This window comes from Trichophyton rubrum (genome assembly GCF_000151425.1).
Source record: "Trichophyton rubrum CBS 118892 genomic scaffold supercont2.6, whole genome shotgun sequence".
In the NCBI taxonomy this organism is placed as follows: domain Eukaryota; kingdom Fungi; phylum Ascomycota; class Eurotiomycetes; order Onygenales; family Arthrodermataceae; genus Trichophyton; species Trichophyton rubrum.
Genome location: NW_003456423.1, coordinates 58,011 through 74,871, shown reverse-complemented (window position 1 = coordinate 74,871; position 16,861 = coordinate 58,011). Strand labels below are relative to the sequence as shown.

General features: G+C 49.8%; 7 protein-coding genes across 9 annotated transcripts; 3 read left to right on the top strand and 4 right to left on the bottom strand.

Annotated features, from left to right (window-relative positions):
• TERG_05426 (choline-sulfatase) lies at window positions 1-2,204 on the top strand. The gene is made up of 2 exons (XM_003233503.2): window positions 1-698; window positions 814-2,204. Exons 1-2 carry the CDS (start codon window positions 285-287, stop codon window positions 2,191-2,193), a joined length of 1,794 nt encoding a protein of 597 aa, XP_003233551.1. The 5' UTR covers window positions 1-284; the 3' UTR covers window positions 2,194-2,204.
• Window positions 2,205-2,306: 102 nt separating this feature from the next.
• On the bottom strand, window positions 2,307-4,449 carry TERG_05425 (guanine deaminase). 2 transcript variants are annotated; one of them, XM_003233502.2, is made up of 2 exons: window positions 3,797-4,449; window positions 2,307-3,725 (listed from the first exon to the last, which is right to left on the bottom strand). In XM_003233502.2, exons 1-2 carry the CDS (start codon window positions 4,143-4,145, stop codon window positions 2,515-2,517), a joined length of 1,560 nt encoding a protein of 519 aa, XP_003233550.1. In that variant the 5' UTR covers window positions 4,146-4,449; the 3' UTR covers window positions 2,307-2,514. The 2 variants fall into 2 exon arrangements, with proteins under 2 accessions (XP_003233550.1, XP_047606594.1); XM_047749978.1 differs by having other exon boundaries at window positions 2,307-4,389.
• A 1,600-nt stretch (window positions 4,450-6,049) lies between these two features.
• On the bottom strand, window positions 6,050-9,233 carry TERG_05424 (uncharacterized protein). Of its 2 annotated transcripts, XM_047748433.1 has the most exons (3): window positions 7,696-9,233; window positions 7,531-7,621; window positions 6,050-7,474 (listed from the first exon to the last, which is right to left on the bottom strand). In XM_047748433.1, exons 1-3 carry the CDS (start codon window positions 7,760-7,762, stop codon window positions 6,202-6,204), a joined length of 1,431 nt encoding a protein of 476 aa, XP_047604415.1. In that variant the 5' UTR covers window positions 7,763-9,233; the 3' UTR covers window positions 6,050-6,201. The 2 variants fall into 2 exon arrangements, with proteins under 2 accessions (XP_047604415.1, XP_047606593.1); XM_047749977.1 differs by having other exon boundaries at window positions 6,050-9,233.
• A 139-nt stretch (window positions 9,234-9,372) lies between these two features.
• On the bottom strand, window positions 9,373-10,883 carry TERG_05422 (uncharacterized protein). The gene has a single exon (XM_003233500.2). The coding sequence runs from the start codon at window positions 10,646-10,648 to the stop codon at window positions 9,656-9,658; it is 993 nt and encodes a 330-aa protein (XP_003233548.1). The 5' UTR covers window positions 10,649-10,883; the 3' UTR covers window positions 9,373-9,655.
• Window positions 10,884-11,898: 1,015 nt separating this feature from the next.
• On the top strand, window positions 11,899-12,629 carry TERG_05421 (uncharacterized protein; the record flags this gene model as incomplete). Its single annotated transcript, XM_047748432.1, has 1 exon — window positions 11,899-12,629. Exon 1 carries the CDS (start codon window positions 12,192-12,194, stop codon window positions 12,627-12,629), a length of 438 nt encoding a protein of 145 aa, XP_047604414.1. The 5' UTR covers window positions 11,899-12,191.
• A 129-nt stretch (window positions 12,630-12,758) lies between these two features.
• On the bottom strand, window positions 12,759-13,115 carry TERG_12283 (uncharacterized protein; the record flags this gene model as incomplete). Its single annotated transcript, XM_047751261.1, has 1 exon — window positions 12,759-13,115. The coding sequence occupies one exon, from the start codon at window positions 13,113-13,115 to the stop codon at window positions 12,759-12,761; it is 357 nt and encodes a 118-aa protein (XP_047606592.1).
• Window positions 13,116-13,525: 410 nt separating this feature from the next.
• TERG_05420 (uncharacterized protein) lies at window positions 13,526-14,251 on the top strand (the record flags this gene model as incomplete). The annotated part of the gene is made up of 2 exons (XM_047748431.1): window positions 13,526-13,593; window positions 13,897-14,251. 2 exons carry the CDS (start codon window positions 13,526-13,528, stop codon window positions 14,249-14,251), a joined length of 423 nt encoding a protein of 140 aa, XP_047604413.1.
• Window positions 14,252-16,861: the final 2,610 nt, after the last annotated feature.

The window sequence follows — 16,861 nt, the reverse complement described above, 5'->3', positions numbered from 1 at the left end:
TCTTCCCACCAGAACCCGCGAATAAGGCGTTTTTTTCCCTCGCTCTTCGTCTTTCTCCACTTGGGTCTCGAGTGTATATAAGTTGTCCTTTACATCTCCTCTTTTCTCTCTTCATTCACTTCCAGCTCCATTTACTTTTCCTCTTTGTAGCCGTTCTTTTCTTCTATTTGATACCCCTTCCAGCAGCGTTAAGCCAGCTCTCATCTTGCTCCCTCTCTCTCTTTCTCTCAGACAATAACAACCAGTGCTTCATCGTATCAGACAGTATCAGCAAGCCGGCGACCATGGCTCAGTCAAAGAAGCCGAATGTGCTATACATCATGGCAGACCAGATGGCTGCCCCCCTGCTGTCTATCTATAACTCATCCTCCGTCATCAAGACTCCAAATCTCGACCGCCTCGCCAAAGAGGGCGTTGTCTTCGACTCAGCGTATTGCAACTCGCCTCTCTGCGCCCCGTCTCGCTTCACCATGGTCTCTGGCCAGCTTCCCTCCCGGATTGGAGGCTATGACAATGCCAGTGACCTCCCAGCGGACACACCCACGTACGCTCACTATCTTAGAGACCAGGGCTATCACACTGCTCTGTCTGGCAAGATGCATTTCTGTGGCCCGGACCAGCTGCATGGCTACGAGGAGCGCTTGACTAGTGACATCTATCCCGGTGACTATGGCTGGTCTGTGAATTGGGATGAACCTGTAAGTCTTTATCAGCACAAACTAAGATGCAAGATATGCCAGTAACCGCCTACCCCTTTCTCTTTATCTGTAGTTGTTTATATGTATATATATGTATATATGCTGACTGCTGCAGGATGTCCACAAAGACTGGTATCATGACATGTCCTCTGTGATGGAGGCCGGCCCCTGTGTGCGCACCAACCAGCTCGACTTCGATGATGAAGTCATCTACAAGGCGAAGCAGTACCTGTACGATCATGCCCGGCACCGTAAAGACCAGCCGTTCTGCCTCACGGTCTCGATGACACACCCGCACGACCCGTACGCCATGACGCAGGAGTTCTGGGACATGTACGAGGGCGTCGACATCCCCCTTCCCACCACCGCAGCCATCGACCAGGCCAAGCAGGACCCTCACTCCCGCCGCATCCTGAAGATCATCGGCCTCCTGGGCAAGGAGATCCCAGACGAACGCATCCGCGCTGCTCGCCGTGCCTATTTCGCTGCCTGCACCTACGTCGACACCCAGATCGGCGCCCTCCTGACCACGCTGAAGAACTGTGCCTTGGACGAGAACACCATCGTCGTCTTCTCCGGCGACCACGGAGACATGCTCGGCGAGAGGGGGATGTGGTATAAGATGTCCTGGTTCGAGATGTCCGCCCGTGTGCCCATGCTGGTCTACGCCCCCGGACGCTTCAAGCCCAAGCGAGTCAAGGAGAACGTCTCAACGATGGACCTGCTGCCGACCTTTGTGGCCATGACCGGCGGCTCGCTGTATCCCGGCCTGCCCGTCGACGGCGTCTCGCTGATGCCGTACCTTGCAGACGATGCCCCCGGCGAGAAGACCGACACCGTGCTGGGCGAGTACATGGGCGAGGGCACCCTGGCACCGCTGGTGATGATCCGCCGGGGCGCCTGGAAGTTCATCTACTCGCCCATCGACCCTCCGCAGCTGTACAACGTCGAGCAGGACCCGACTGAATCTAAAAACCTCGTCGCCAACATGGCGCTGCCAGCTCTCTCTGATAACAGCTCGTCCGGCGGCGTCGTCACTGGACCTGCAGCCCTGCCTACTCCTCCTACGACTTCGCCGCCGGTACTGAAGAACCCAGCAGCCTCCGCCGTGTTGTCTCCCCACGCCGTCCCGACACCCCCTGACACCCCCATGCTAGGTAAGAAGGCCGTGGCTCCTACGGCCGCTGAGATCACCTCGGCCACAGCGACGAATGACATCACTTCTCTCTTCAAGGCCTTTTTGCAAGAAGTCCATGTCCGCTGGGACTTTGACAGGATCCAGCAGCAGGTCCTCAACTCCCAGCGCCGCAGACGCCTGGTCTACTCTGCCCTCAGCAAGGGGCGCATCACTTCCTGGGACCACACCCACATCGTCGAGGGAAGCTCTGTCTTTATTCGAAACCACGGTAAAGGTGCTCTGGGTGATGTCGAGACTATCAGCCGTCTCCATGTCCCGGTCTCTGTTGGCCGTGAAGTGCAGTACCGCCCTCAGTAGGGAGTGATGCCTTCAGGCCTCGCTCTGGGATCCGCCTATCAACTAATGACTTCTACGATAACACGATTTTCTTTTCCTTTTTTTTTTTTTTTTTTTTTTTTTTTCTCTTTTTTTCTTTTAGCATAAGATATCGATTGGCCTTGGAGTCGAGTTGTGTTTACTCTGCATTCAAAATGAAGAATAAGCTGGTACTATTTACTGTCACTTCCCTGGATATTTCAATAAAGCCTTATTACAAGTTAAACATGCCTCCCGTAGTTTATATTCCAATGTCATTATATAAAGCAATATAGCAAAATATACATCCAAATAGTACCCTACCTAAGTGCTTCCATGGACCAGCCGTCCTCCAACCCAGACAGCCTTGACATTCCTATCATCGCCTGTCCACATCCATTTGGCAATTCGCTCTTCCCAGCTCTCCCATCCAAATACGCACACTTTCCCAGAGTGTTGCAAATCCAGCTGCTCAGGGGTAACTATGCTGTCAGTGTCACTTTCAATGCTGTCCCCAAGCTCGATCATTTGTGCGTCCCAGAACATCCCCTTTTCAAACCCGCCGATTTCGTCCTGCATATTAAACACCTTGGCTCCGCCCCTGGTGGCTAGATACAGCGCTTCCTCGACACTGAGCTTGTTACGGTTCCCATCCTCCTTGGAGCAATGGCATGCTACTAGCCTGGAGACGAGGGATGCTTGTCTGGCTGTCTCGAGGATACTTGGGCTGTACCCTCCGCTGACATCGGTGCCGAGACCAACATTGAGACCATCGTCAAGCAGGACGCGGACAGGACACATGCCGGAGCTCAGGGAGGAGTTTGACGTGGGACAGTGCGATATTCCGGCACACCTCTCGCGGATCAATACTCGTTCGGATGGCTGCAGATGTACTCCGTGCGCCAGAACGGTACGGGGAGTAATCAGTTTCGCTCGGTCGTATACTTCAGCATATGTCGAGCAGTCTGGGAATAACGCCTTGACTGTCTGAATCTCATCGTCGTTTTCGGAGATGTGTGTTTGGATGTGGGTCGGCGGGCTGGTTGAGGCAGCAAGCTCGCCTAGTTGAGCAAGTCCTTCACTGGTGCAGGAGATGGCAAACCGGGGAGTGATGATGGGCTTGATCAGCGTACCTGACGGGTCTAGACGGTGGATATAGGCTATGGACGCCTTGGTTGCGTCCACCATGGCAGTTGTTGATTCGTCCCGGTAGAAGTCAGGGCATGTGTCGGGATTATCCATGCAGACTCGGCCAATGAACGCTCTCTGGCCCCTTGAATGGCAGACCGAGGCCAGCAGGTTGGTAGCAGGGACATGGACGGTTGCATAGTATGCAGCGCTGGTGGTGCCGTGGGACAGCGTGCGGGCCACGACGGCGTTGTACACGGTGTAGGCTCTCCTGGTAGGTGTGTCGGGGGTGTGTTTATCACCGAACGACGCCTCCATGGGGAATGTGTACTTGTTCAGCCAGTCAAGCAGAGTCGTTGACCCGAAGATTCCGGAGTTCGGGTATTGAGGCGCATGAATATGCGTGTCTGTTCAACCCGGTTAGCTTTCGGTCGTTGCACAAACATGTATAGTTGACTGGCAGCAGGCATCCCCTTACCGATGAAGCCAGGGAAGAAGAAACCATTCTTCTCTGCCCTGGACCGTACAACCCTGACGACCGTGGCCTGGGTGCTCTCGACCTCGTTATCGTTGTATGCCAGCTTCCACCCCATGCTGGCTGCCAGCTTGTCTAGTTCCTCCTGGCCCCTGACGGCCCAGTCGAACCCCGCGATGCGTCCGTCCGAGTTATCGACCCAGACAACGCCATCGTTGACCTGTAATTCGTATACGGGAGCAGTTCTCGAGGATGCCGGCGCCGTCGGTTCGCGTGGGAGCTGGATGAATGTGCCCTGGTAGAGTGTGAAGCTGTGGCATCTCTTCGTGGCCAGCGAAGATATCTCGCCCATGATAGTCGGGTTGGTCTAGTTAAAGCGTCTTCGAAGGTATTTCTCCAGGCGACAAGCCATCGACGAGACGCAGAAGCAGGCCGGGACAAGAAATGCTGCCCTTATAACTACGGACTCCGCATCCCGGGCTCACTGTCCCCTCCCGCTGTGGTTCTCGGGGTCCTCCGGCTGGACGATAGCGGCGGCGGCGAGGTTGGCGATATCTGGGCGAACGGCGAACGCAATAACTCGTTAGTCACGGAGAAGAGGGCGGTCGATGTCGAAGACGATGCTGTCTCATATTCGTGCGGCCGGCCGGGAGGTTTTGTCAACGGTCAGCCTGTCCAGCGACGAGATGGGCGGCAACGTCCAGGCAAAGACGCTCATCCTCGCTCTCCATGGCTCTGCCTCAAGTCGCGAACCAGGAAGAGTGCCGGCGACCTCCGCTTTGACTGGCTACCGCGGGCCGGTGACTAACTAGAGGATCCGCTGGGCCTTGGTTTCAGCATCCCAGGCGCAGGTATACTTATATATATAGAACAAGTGTTGAGGCGCCTAGGGGGAACAACAGACGAGCTCATCTCATTTTATCCCAGATCTAGTTGTATTCAGAGTCCGGAGCATCTAGTTGACGTGTAATAATAACTAATTATAATATTGAATAGAGAAGTCGTTGACTATCAGTATTTATTGACTTTGTTACAGCGAAGTCTTGCGGCTCTTACGAGCTTAACTTTATTTCGAGAAGTAACACTTTTTCTGAGCATTTCCATCAAGGAGAAGCATTTTGATATAATGGTTAGATGGATAAGCCAGGAGACAATGATTGCCGGCCTATCATCATCGAATGCGCATATTCTTCGGCTAGTCACCTAGTTATTGAGGAGGTAGGAAGAGTGCTCGATCTTATCCGCACTGGCCGCAAGCGCAGATCCCCCTGGGTAAAGTATGGCCGATGGATTCGGTCCATTATTAGAGGGCTGGCTGTGGCTGGTTCCTAACGTGATTGGCGCTTTTCCCGTCGTCCTCACCCAGGTATTTGTCGGCGCTCTGTGGACACCAGGTACTCCAGAACTCGTAGTCCTGGCAGCCAGGATCCTGCCCACGGAGGTCTCGTCAAGGTACTTTCGCGCCTTAGAGAAGCCGGTACGACGCAGGACGCAAAGCAGAATTAACGAGGAGAACACCGCAGCGATCAGCGCCAGGGAGATAAAGGCCAATACACCATAGCGGTATTTATAATGCACGCGTCTCTCGTAAATAGTGACAGGGATTCTCTTCGCCTTGTCAGTCTGGCCACCATCACGTTTCGCAAGGACCTGCTTGTTGTACCCGTCTGGACTGATGCTTCTAGTTCCAGTGACAGCGTTGAGGGCGACATCGGTCCAGATGAGATCCTTGATCTTGCCTACAGTGCTGGCATTTCTGGAAAGTTCCTGCCACAGCCGATACATTGCAAGCTGGTTTTTGCCGTTGTAGTTTTCGCTGAAACTCGATGAGCCATCCCCGTAAGCGACCCCCAGAGCATCACTGTGGAAGTTCAAGCCCGGAAGATTCTGGTAATCGATGGAACCATGGGTGCTGCTGTCACCTCCTGGCAGATAGAGGGATTCTTTCCTGATGGTGGAAATGTTTTGGTCTCCCTTTACGCTTTCCGGCGTTACCAGCCCCCATAATGATCTGACGTCACGGAGATGCATCGTGGTATCTTCGACGGCCCATAGTGGCTTGGACTCTTCGTTGGGATACTCCTTCTCCCGAACGCCCATTACAGTCAGGGAGGAGAGGTTGTCTTCGGTGCCATTGAAGCGGAAGTCAACGGTTTTAATAGTGGCCTTTATCGTAGAGGCGCACGAATACATGGGCACAGTCCAGCTGGAACCCGGGTCGAAGATCAGAGATTCGCCTGCACCAACTCGTTGCGGTGCGCCGTATTGGAGCCCGCACCTAGCAGCAATATTGGTTATGTTTGCCAGATCGAGTCCACCCAAACCAGTGCAAAGAAGGCCTGTTTCATTTTATTTATTTGTTAATCATGTTACTCATTGTAAGATGTGGTGTCTACCCAAATAGATGCCTAGAGAAGATGGTAGATATCGGATTTGCACTTACTAGCAGAGGAGAAGTTCAATGAGTCAATTTTCCAAGGATTGGAAAAGAGAGGAGGTTTATCTGGAGTGGTGATGTGGCTGGAAGTGAGATTGGTTCCGTTGACAGCCACGTCCGTCCCGGTGAGATAATATCCAAACAATGAGTTTGTGATGATACTATCCGGTTCAATGAACAGGGAGGTCGAACTTGAGTGGTTAGACTGGAGTGGAAACTTCTTGCCGACGAATGAGTCGAGGTACATGAAGGCTTTTGAGTGCGGGTCACTTTCATTCCGAAAGTTGGTTACGTTCATAAACGCCATGGACCAAACGTTGTTTATCCAGGCAGCCTTGTACGCACGATTCCGGAGATCTGGATTCCTCTGAGTATCGTTGCGGTCCCAATAAGGATACTTCTGAACAAGATTTGCAAAGCCGCCTCGATCGGTCAACACAAGGTTGGTGATCTGGTCACCGATGGATTCAGAATTTTTCAGCGGGATGGAGAAGTCCAGGGTTAGGTTGGTGTCGACGCACTGGGTTTCCGGGACGATGAAGAGAAGGTCTTCAGACCAGGAACTCCCGAATGGCTCGACTGGAGGTGCAGTGTGATTCCGGAAGCCAATCCCTCCGTCCTTGGTATCAACAACCAATCCTTCAACGGCTTCTATCCGGTCGTTGAGAACAAAAGTAGAGATCTGTCGAAAGGCTCCCACGGGGTATCTCGTGCCATTGTCTATCACCAAGCGATCGGCTCTATCCTCAATCTTCGAGTAGGTATATGATCGCCACTGGATATCGAATATACTTGATACAGAGCTCTGTTGGGAGGACAGGCCGCTTTGGAACATATCTATCACACGCTGAGGGATCCTGGTGTCATACCAATCGCCACTGACATGTTCTCCCGTGGAGTCTTCGGTCGAGGTCAAATTGCCGTTCGAGTGAGGGCATACCTGGGGAGTAAACCCCCCGCAGATGCGGCTGAACCGCACATTGCCTCGTGCTGGTGTGCCATAGCCGATAGGCGAGGTGTCTTTGACGTAGTGGAAATCCACAAGTTTGGTATCCTTCCTCGGAGACACTCCTTCATACAAGCCCAGTGGAGTCACAGTAGCAGTGAGACCGAAAAGGATTGTCGTAATGGTGCTGAGCAATGTAATACTTACGATACTTCGAGGCAGGCCAGTTGTTGATGCAGAGTCTGAACGGAGAATTCGAGGCCAGAGGGAAGAGTGGAAGAACCTGCCAGCCACGGACCTAGTTGCTAACATGTAAGCGCAAGATGCACCATGACATCCGACCTGAGGACTTACCAAGACGCGGCAGAAAGGGTGATGGAGGAGTTCCTCTCCGTAAGTAAACCGAGGAGAATAAGTGGAAGGGCCAGTGGTACAGTAATCTGGACTGGTTAATCCATTATTATTAGTATTGACCTGACGAATCTCCTGAAAATTGAGTTGCCAAAGGGCGAAGCCTACCAAAGAAGATGGCCGCGGCGATCATGCCGGAAACCGAACCGACTGTGAGCTCCCCTAGGTGTACCATTTTGCACGGTATCTCCTTGGAGCCGTAATAATGACCATAGACTGCTGGTATAGAGTCGAAGAGACGCAGAAAATTGCGATACAAGAGGGGAACACGCTCAGAAGAACTGAAAAGGGGGACTATCCCCTCCCTTTCCCCTATATATATCTATATATAGCGGCATAATTTCTCGCACCACACCCATTGCGCCGTTTATACGGGCTCAGATAAAGGGTAACATCTTACTCCTGCCGGGTTGCGTGTGATGAGCCAATTACATCTCGAAAATCAAGATTCACAAGTAAACCGACAAGGGTCTATCACTTTTGTTCTTTATGCATGGACGGGTCAGAATTTGGGTAACGATGGCTTAACTAGCAGATAGCCACCCCAACCACTGGGCCCTGCGCGATAATCGTCGATTACTCCCCTGAATCAAAAGGCACGTAGCACCAGCCAGAGATGGAATATTCTGTCTCCCCCTGATTGCCACGAGAGATGCAAGTGTGGGATATCAAAGTGAGAATAAGCACTGCGCCAAACGCCTCGAAAGTGGATGGATGCCCACGTCTGACTGCGGCTCAACCAGTCAAGTGTGACTTCAACAGGGTATACGAGGGCTGCTTCGTATCCAAGAGTCAACGTCGACCACAGGGCGAGACAGATGATGATAGTCGTCCAGGGGTAAGAAGGGTCAAGACTGAATTTTAGGCCAGTTTCAGCCTCTAGTCACTGTCACGACTCCGTAGTTATACGAAGATGTGAAGCTCCTCGGATTCCGGTGGCGCTGATTGGCATGTCGCTCATCTTTCCCCCGAGAAATACGATATTGCGTGCAGACGAGATCGAGTTTCGCGTTATAACGGTGCAATGTCTGAATGGAGCTTAAGGCCTCGTCATTTTTGAAGCCCTGGACCGCATTAGAACGGGCTTCTTGTTCGAATATCTTGCTTTGCTGCAGATATGGCTTTCTGCGGCTCTTTTTCCCGCAGTCTAGTTATGGAGTCGTTAGTTAGGGGGATCGACTGAGATGTTGACTAGCTAGCTAGTTCGATAGCCACCAGCCATCGGTCCTCGGAACCCGTCATTCAAATAAAGGAGGAGTATTCATAACCAGCAGCTTGTTATTTGGGCACACTCTTGGTGGCTGGGATGAGATCGCGAGGACTCCATTCATTGGGGATAACTGATGGTTAGTTGGTGAATGTCGTCGAAATAAAGCCTTTTAGGGCTGTTCTATGGCTTCATCACGTCAGCAACGCTTCTTTTCTCTTCGCCGTCGACAGTCACTTCACAGACTTACGCCTTCACTCTCAGGCATGGCTTATGAATTCTCACCTGTACATCAAATCAATGAAGCATGGGAAGAAATCATCTATTTCTGGGAAGTACTTGCAGATTCCGAGGAGTACAACAGTATTAATAGGTCCAAATTTGCAGGGAGCTCTGCCGGGCTCGCCTTATGGCTCAGCAGTTTGATACGCTGATACCACGGCTGCCAAAGGCCCAAAGGCGGAATTTTTGTAAAATATCTTAATATAATTCAATATCTTAATATAATTTTTCATTAATTACCGATAGGGAGCACTATTCAACACTTACATGCAGAGGAGCCTAGTGCCCCCGCCGCCGCCCCGAGAAAGAGGATATAAAGAAGGGCCAATCTGCTGTAAATCCAAATCAGCTCTATGTTGGTCTAGAATATGGTATAATAATAGTAGATACATCATATTGTAGTGCGCTCGCCATGTATATCAAGACAAGATATTGAACAGAGGGTATACATGTTGCTCTCATTCGCAAGAAAGGCCAATGGAACTTGTAACTACTCTCAATCTTGAGCGTCTACTTTATCCGCACCGTAACACTGCTTAATATGGAGTAAAAACTCGCTCTGTGATCCAGCATGCCGGCTCATGCCTGTGAAGACGTTGAAGGGGTGCAACTATCCGAAGGAACGAATTTGTCAATAATATGGTCAGGGAGACGACTGCGGTGATATTTTTCGGCCATCCAGTCACATCCCCGGCACCAGAAGCCATGTTCAAGCGTCTTATTGCGTCGTAGAGATGGAAACGGGAGGGATGCCATGCCATTGCAATCGTTATCCGGCATGCCTCCACGTGTTGGTATCCTTGATGGGTTGTCAGGCAGCGGTTCCAAGGGAGCTTCCCTGAACCATCTCAAAGCAATCATTTTCCTTATCATTCTGTCAGACATTTCAGGAGTGATGGTCGTATCTACGTCTGGCAGTGAGCCGTTATTAATCTTCATTGCGTATTCCTTTGCATGCCTCACACTGACTAGAGTCTGGCTTCCTCGATGTGACCACCCTCTGGCCAGGTCATACATTCCAGGCACCGTCTTTACTAAGGGGAGCTTCTTGAGGTCGCGCAGAGTCAGGCCGAAGGACTGCTTAGCTAGAGAAAGAGGCATCACCCACAGTGACTGGTTATAACGAAGACAAGTATAGCAACATCGCTCGCATGTGGGGAGAAATAGAAAGGGGCCATATTCTCTGCATGAAACACAGGCTTCAGACTGTAGCACGGCGCGGAGTTTATCTGCAGAGTGGAGTTGAATAAGCCGGGTTTCACCAAGTGCTTTCAACGCATCTGAAATATATTCCATCAACGCTCTGTATGTAGGCAACGACTCGACGATGCTTCTGCCTCGCCGTGACACGCGTGACAAACGACACAGGGACTGGAAATCCAACGTGTTCAACATCTGATGGAGTACTTCGAGCGGTAGACGGTCTAGCATCCCGGTAGACGAGATCTCAGAGCGGCGGTTGGCTTGAGATGGCTTCACCGGTTCTGTAATTGGTATCATTCCGCCTACCAAGTGAGATGGACGATGGGAAAGCCTCTGAACTAGTTTCTCATCATCTGAAAGTTCGGCCATGGCGCTAGCAGAGCTTGTTAACCTGGGGAAAGAAATGATGAGCAGTTAAGCGCGGAGTTGGCAATTCCTACCTCGTTACCAAATGGTTAATGTGAGTTTAGCTAACTAACTAGTTAGTGCAGCCAATTGATATATTCTTTATCAGTTAACCTTGCTGTACCAGCACAGCACCTCTCCTCGATCCCACCCCTTAGAGTCCTCGTCAATCCCTAGCTTGTTATGAATTAACGTGTGCCGCTGGAGCGGGTGGAGCGGGTGGAGCGGGTAGGGCGAGAAGAGGGCGGGTCGGGAGGGTTGCGGCCAGTGTATTGGGTCCAAGCTCTGTCCTCACTTGATAGTAGTTACGGGAAATCTTGTTTTCGCGGCTTGCCGAAGCGCATCGGAGGTTGGTCTGCAGAGCGTACAGTCGATCACACTGCACGAACTCCCCCTTTTGCTGGCAGCCGCATTGGCATTGGATCCACTGTTGGCTGCACATTTTATGTGGACTCTCGGGACAGCAACAATTATCTAGATATCAGGTGAGGATTGGTAAACTGGACGTCATAAGTATGAAGGGAATGCTACAGTGCACTACTCCCAGTGCTCCTAGGATATGGATAATAAATTGATCTTTTGTATATCTATTCTTATCAGCCAAAGGTACATCAATATAGGACAGCCAGATAACTTACCACTAGTCAACGGGATTAGAAACCTCGTGGTTGAATGCTTGATGGTTTGATGTTTAATGGTTTAATGCTTGATGATTTGGACTCTCCAGACGGTAATATGCGTCTTCTATATATGCTTTCCATTGATCTAGAGAGCTCTCTGTGCCTTGTTGCTGCTTAGCGCTGGCATAGCGCTGATTGCCCCCAATATACCTGCGCCGGCGTAGATCACCATGAGCTCTGTCGTGACTTGTCTATATTAAGCACCCTTCCCCCTGGCCCCCACCAACATAGGGTAGGATGTGGGATAGTTGACTAGATTATGCATCTAGGTATAAGCGCCGTGTCTTGTCTATGTGGGTTTCAAAGCAGTCCATTGGCTATGAACATCTCTTTCCGTGTTTCTTCGGGTTCGGCTTCAGCTAGGTATATTATTATAGAGGAATGAGTGCATGACACTTATCTATTGATAGTGCCCAACAATGGGTTTGTATTAGCGTCTTGTTTCATCTATATCCTGTTTCCTGTCATTCTACTGGCGCTAGTCATTAGATGTTGAAATAAGGGTTTCAGATGGCCCGCCTGTGCAGCTTTGGGGGCCAGCGGCTAACTAACTAACTAGTTAGTTAACTAATTGATTAGCAGCCCAGGCAGACGGGTAACTCACTTTTAATGAGGCTATCCAAGATAACATTCTCTATCGCAGTATTCCACAGTTAACCCCTAACATCCAAAGAGATAGCCCTTGCCTGTTCAAACGGATTCATCTCATCATCCTCTCTTCTATTGACACACAACCATGGAGTCATCATTGGAGTCAGAATAATGTGGACTATATACCCAAGTCAGACATAGAGGTCTTGTCCCAGGAGATCGATAAAGAGCTCGGGATGTATCGCATTCGAACCGGCAATAAAATCCGCTACCTTACGATTGAGGTAGATGCATTTGATGAAGATACGATGTGTCGACCGTATCTATTGATTCCAGAACTCCCCAGCTTCCCCAACGCCCCGTGGACGAAGATGGACATCTGTCGCTCAAATGACGGTTTATTAAAAGTTACAACCTCAGATGTTAAGCTACAGGGGGTCGGTTTTGTATGGCATCCAGAGAAAGTTGAGGTCCTCTCCCTCAAACGCACTCGATACTACCGACACAACGTTCACGAAGTGATCTTTAACGGAGCACCAGCGATTGCGAAAATCGTACGGTGGGAGTGGGAGCTCCCGCGCATGGAGAACGAGACTGCTGTCTACTCATCTACCAAGATCAGTGCGCCCACCCAGAGGACCCGCCCATTGCACCCCAAGTTCTCGCTCATTTGACCGAAGACGGCAGAGTGATGAGCTTGCTGCTGGAGAAAGTAATTGGTCGATTTCCGGGACCAGACGATTTAGCAAGGTGCGAAGAGGTTGTTCGCGCAGTTCATGATATAGGGATTATCCAGGGAGATATCAATCGGTATAACTTTCTGATCGATGATGAGACGGGAAATATACGGCTGCTCGATTTTGAGCATGACAAACACTTGACGGAGGAGACTGCCAGGGCTGAGTTGGATCCATTGCCATCGGAACTCGCAGAGGAGACTGGGAGAGGTAGGCCGTTGGAGTGGTAGACGCGTCTTTGTCTGGAGGCCTTTGGTTAGTATCAAGGTGCGGGCGGTTAGGGACAGTTATTGAGGAGAAAACCGCTATATTTGAAGATTGATAGTGAATTAATAAGTTACACGGGTAATCTTCTATTAAAATTACTCGACTATTGGTTTTCCTTTGTATTTGCAAAATGATGGGGTAGATGTTCACTTGCATTGGAACTGGTATCGGAGGGAATTACACCTCCAGATAGCCACTCTAGAATCCCACAGACAGTCAAGCGCGCATCAGGATCTTAATATAGGACCCTAGCGAGAAATTAGACGTCCTCATCTGCTACTCCGTTCTCAACTACGGAATTTCCCCACATGTACGCTTCACCCGGCTGAGGCGGAGGCAACAATTTAGAATAATGCTCGTCCTTAGCGTAGCACGGCACGGGCACAAGATCATAATCGATTGCCAATGTATTGCGAAGAGTCCGAGAATTTTCTTCGAGAGTTCCGAGTTGGCTTGTTGAATCGTAAAGAACTTGAAGTCAACCTTCTCCTGAAGCAGTTGAGCCATCTGCAGAGGCTATATATTCGTGGTAGTATGAGTGGCCTTGAGTGATATCACCGTCAACTATGTCCAAGACCAGACATCAGTGTTTTGCGTCCATGGTTTTCCAAAGTGGACTCCTGGGCTTCAATAGGTAAGCGCACTATAACTTATTAGTTGGTCTGCCAACTACTCCGTACGGTAAGAGTCAATAAGAGAGGAGAATATTTGGGAAGATAAGTGTCAAAGGTGGGAGAAATGGAAACGACTCGCTCCATAATCTGTAAGCCTGACGATTATATTCTGTGCATTTTCATTTGGCTTTGACGGGTCAAAGCCGTCCATCATAAATTCCCCATCTCTAAGTCTGATAATCGTAGTTGGATCTACAACCAATAATTTGATGATGGGTGTATGATTACCGGTATAAAACAGTCCCTTCATATGAACTGTACAGATACTACAAGGAGTATGCCTTTCATGAGCCCTTTGTCTGCTTGAAGGTGAGAGACCTGGTATGCCAAGCTTGCCAACAACAGGAGCTTGTAGAACCATCATTGGTGCTACAAGTCATATTCCAGTACATAGCCAAGCTGTCTTATCATATGATCCTTATTGAAGAGCTTTTGTATCTCCAGTTCATTCTAGAATGTGGAGAATGTCCATTCCCTATTGGTCCTTGTATCCATGGGGGTCTGCTTGATAAGATGGAGCTGGTGTCAACCGCTAGCAAATCACTTGGTAACCGTTTCGGGCCGTTGGATGCCGAGGGGGCGAACAAATCTTATACCGAGTCCCTATCTCCACGGTAAATCGGTCCAGTGTCTGATATGCTTGACATAGGTGAAATCAACGATGTAATAGGTGGTGGAAGCCGAAAGGGTGGTCCCAGAAGCAGAGTGTGTAAGTGGATGCAAGTATAAGTATCAAGAAGAACACACCGCTGCATGGCAAAATCCAAGTTTCCGACATGATAACAGTGGTGCCGATATTCGAGTTTCAGCAAGCCACAAAAGCCAAGGATCACCGCCTATCTGTTCCTGGCCCACAGCCTGGCTAGTTAGTACGGCGGACTTGAGGCATATCAAGACCGCAATTGGTTGTCGATAGCTGCAATAGCCTGCCTCGTCTGGCTAGCTGGAGAGATCACGGTCAATGCTTAAGGCGAAAGGAGATAGCTCGAGTTCATGGCCTTAACCGGCAAGATCCAAGCCAGTCAACTCTCGAGTTTCCCTGCTAGCATACGGTTCATTTCCGAATTGACTGGCCTGACCGCATATCTGGTGCTTCCGCTGACTCTCAATGCAGCCATGTTAACAAACCGGCGAGTCTTTGTCACCCGGCCAAGCAGAGCTAGCAACAAGCCAGTTAAGTAGTTAGCTGTCCGTCCAAACTACCATTGCCAACAGCGGCAGATCGTATCTCATTTCCAGCTCTTGACATTGATACCTGTTGGAGGTTGTATGTTTGGAAATTCCCCTTTATGAAGAGATCCACTTAGGGTTTATCACATGACCCACCTTAATTTCTTCGCCGAGCCCAGACTCTTCGGAAGCAAGCAACGTCACTCTTGCGTCTTCACTCTATATCATCAATCACTCTGTATCATCACTCTGTATCTTCATTCTGTACTCTTCACAGGCTCCCTTCACTGGCCACCATGATAGGCCCACCACGAGTATATAATGTACTCGACATTCTTGACTCCCCCATTTTTTCATAACCTTCTCCATTACCTTGACCGCCTGCCTTTGGACAAACAAAACTGGCTTTACCTTGAGCACATTCTTCACGGTGTAGACATCTCGCTATCACACTACTTGCTGTGTATATACCCGTCAAAGTCGTCTCCCACACCCGTGAAATCTGCTTCCATAACAGCAGCGTCTTACCGAGCTGCTTTATGGCCCGCCATTATCCAGTGGGAGGAGCGGTGGCAGACTGAAAGATTCGTTATCACGATCTCCTACATTGCCATCCCGGCATATTTACCGGTGCCTACCGAATAACTCGTAGCTCGCTGACTGTTGATCGGACTCCCTGAAGGAACACCTCGGGTCAAATATATCAAATCAAGCGCTTAGTGGATAGAATGGCTCAACTATGTTGTGCAAATGATTCGCAAAATCCTTTTATCATAGTGATCAAGATGCCGCACAAAATCCTTCAAGGGTTTGACACTATCTACCCTGATAAAGGCCCAAAATTAATAGAATATATTGAGAGGGTATACTTGTGGTTGACACTATGGCCGGACATCCCCATGAAAAAGAGGCAGCCCAGCCATATCTATAGCGAATTTAGGAATATGGGTCTTTAGTATGAGATTATACTTTCTGGAGCAGCTCGAGCAACAAGCCGGACGTTCATTAAGGAGTTGCGACCATCTCCACCGAACCGCCAGGGGGGAGGAACGAGGACCCAAAGGTCACTTGACTCCTAGATGGCTGCGTTACTCTCGGCAATAACGACTGGCCAATTTTAGCCATCGAGGCTGGAGTATCTGAGTCTGCAAAATTAAATATTGACGCCAAAGGATGGCTGGAATCACCAAATTCGGAAATAAAAGTTGTATTCGTAGAGATACCCAAGCCGGTTTGGAGTGCCCAGCATTTTATATGATATATCCGTTGGTGCTCTTACTATTACCTAGGTAAACCAATATAGTTTGTTACCATATGATGCGTCACTACTGCGAAATATAAAACTCAAAAAATATCATCATGTTACTGTAGAGAATATAGATCAGTCTTAGAATAGCTATAAATGATATTCCATTCCATAATTACAGATTCAAAAATATAAGAATGCAAAGAAGCATCGAAAAAAAAAAGCAAGTTGAACCCCTCGGGTGTTATGTAAGCGAACCAGATGTTGCCAAGGTTATCTTATCAGATCAGGACCCACCAATCGGAGCACTCAGATAACCCGATCTTAACCCGATCTTCCCCTTTTAAAAACCAAACCAATGGCATTTTCAGATCTTCCTCCGTTTTTGAAATATGATTGGCTCGGCGTGATAATAATCATCATGTGACTTCCCCGAGTGTCGGCCGAGGCTTCTTCTTCCCCTCCGACTGTTTTCTTCGTTCTTTTTTCCCGAAAAGCAACAACGAAAAGAAGAGCAAAAACTCCGAAACGCCCATCACGATCGCCCGTTTTCTTCCTCCTCCCTCGTCTTCTCCCGCTTTCTAACCCCGTCGACGATGCTGTTGCTGCCCTGAAGAAGCTCCTGTTACTGTTCAATTGGCAGTATCCCGCATCTCGCTTTAATACCACAAACTTAGCACTCTTAACACTAACCTACATCCACCGCAAAAGGGATGGTAGCTGCTCTCACGGCCCTCCGCTTCGGCGGGAGACAACTTGCTGCCCGCCAGACCCAGGCCGCCGTGCTGCTGCGAGCAACTCCTCGCCAGCTG

What these genes read in the sequence shown, in the direction of transcription:
- TERG_05422 (XM_003233500.2), bottom strand. Translation starts at nt 10,648, where the DNA reads ATGGCCGAACTTTCAGATGATGAGAAACTAGTTCAGAGGCTTTCCCAT.
- TERG_05424 (XM_047748433.1), bottom strand. Translation starts at nt 7,762, where the DNA reads ATGGTACACCTAGGGGAGCTCACAGTCGGTTCGGTTTCCGGCATGATC. An exon ending in CGCCGCGGCCATCTTCTTTG is followed by an intron (nt 7,622 to 7,695) that starts GTAGGCTTCGCC and finishes TGGATTAACCAG; the next exon opens with TCCAGATTACTGTACCACTG. An exon ending in ACCCTTTCTGCCGCGTCTTG is followed by an intron (nt 7,475 to 7,530) that starts GTAAGTCCTCAG and finishes GTTAGCAACTAG; the next exon opens with GTCCGTGGCTGGCAGGTTCT.
- TERG_05425 (XM_003233502.2), bottom strand. Translation starts at nt 4,145, where the DNA reads ATGGGCGAGATATCTTCGCTGGCCACGAAGAGATGCCACAGCTTCACA. An exon ending in CTTCTTCCCTGGCTTCATCG is followed by an intron (nt 3,726 to 3,796) that starts GTAAGGGGATGC and finishes CGGGTTGAACAG; the next exon opens with ACACGCATATTCATGCGCCT.
- TERG_05426 (XM_003233503.2), top strand. Translation starts at nt 285, where the DNA reads ATGGCTCAGTCAAAGAAGCCGAATGTGCTATACATCATGGCAGACCAG. An exon ending in CTGTGAATTGGGATGAACCT is followed by an intron (nt 699 to 813) that starts GTAAGTCTTTAT and finishes TGACTGCTGCAG; the next exon opens with GATGTCCACAAAGACTGGTA.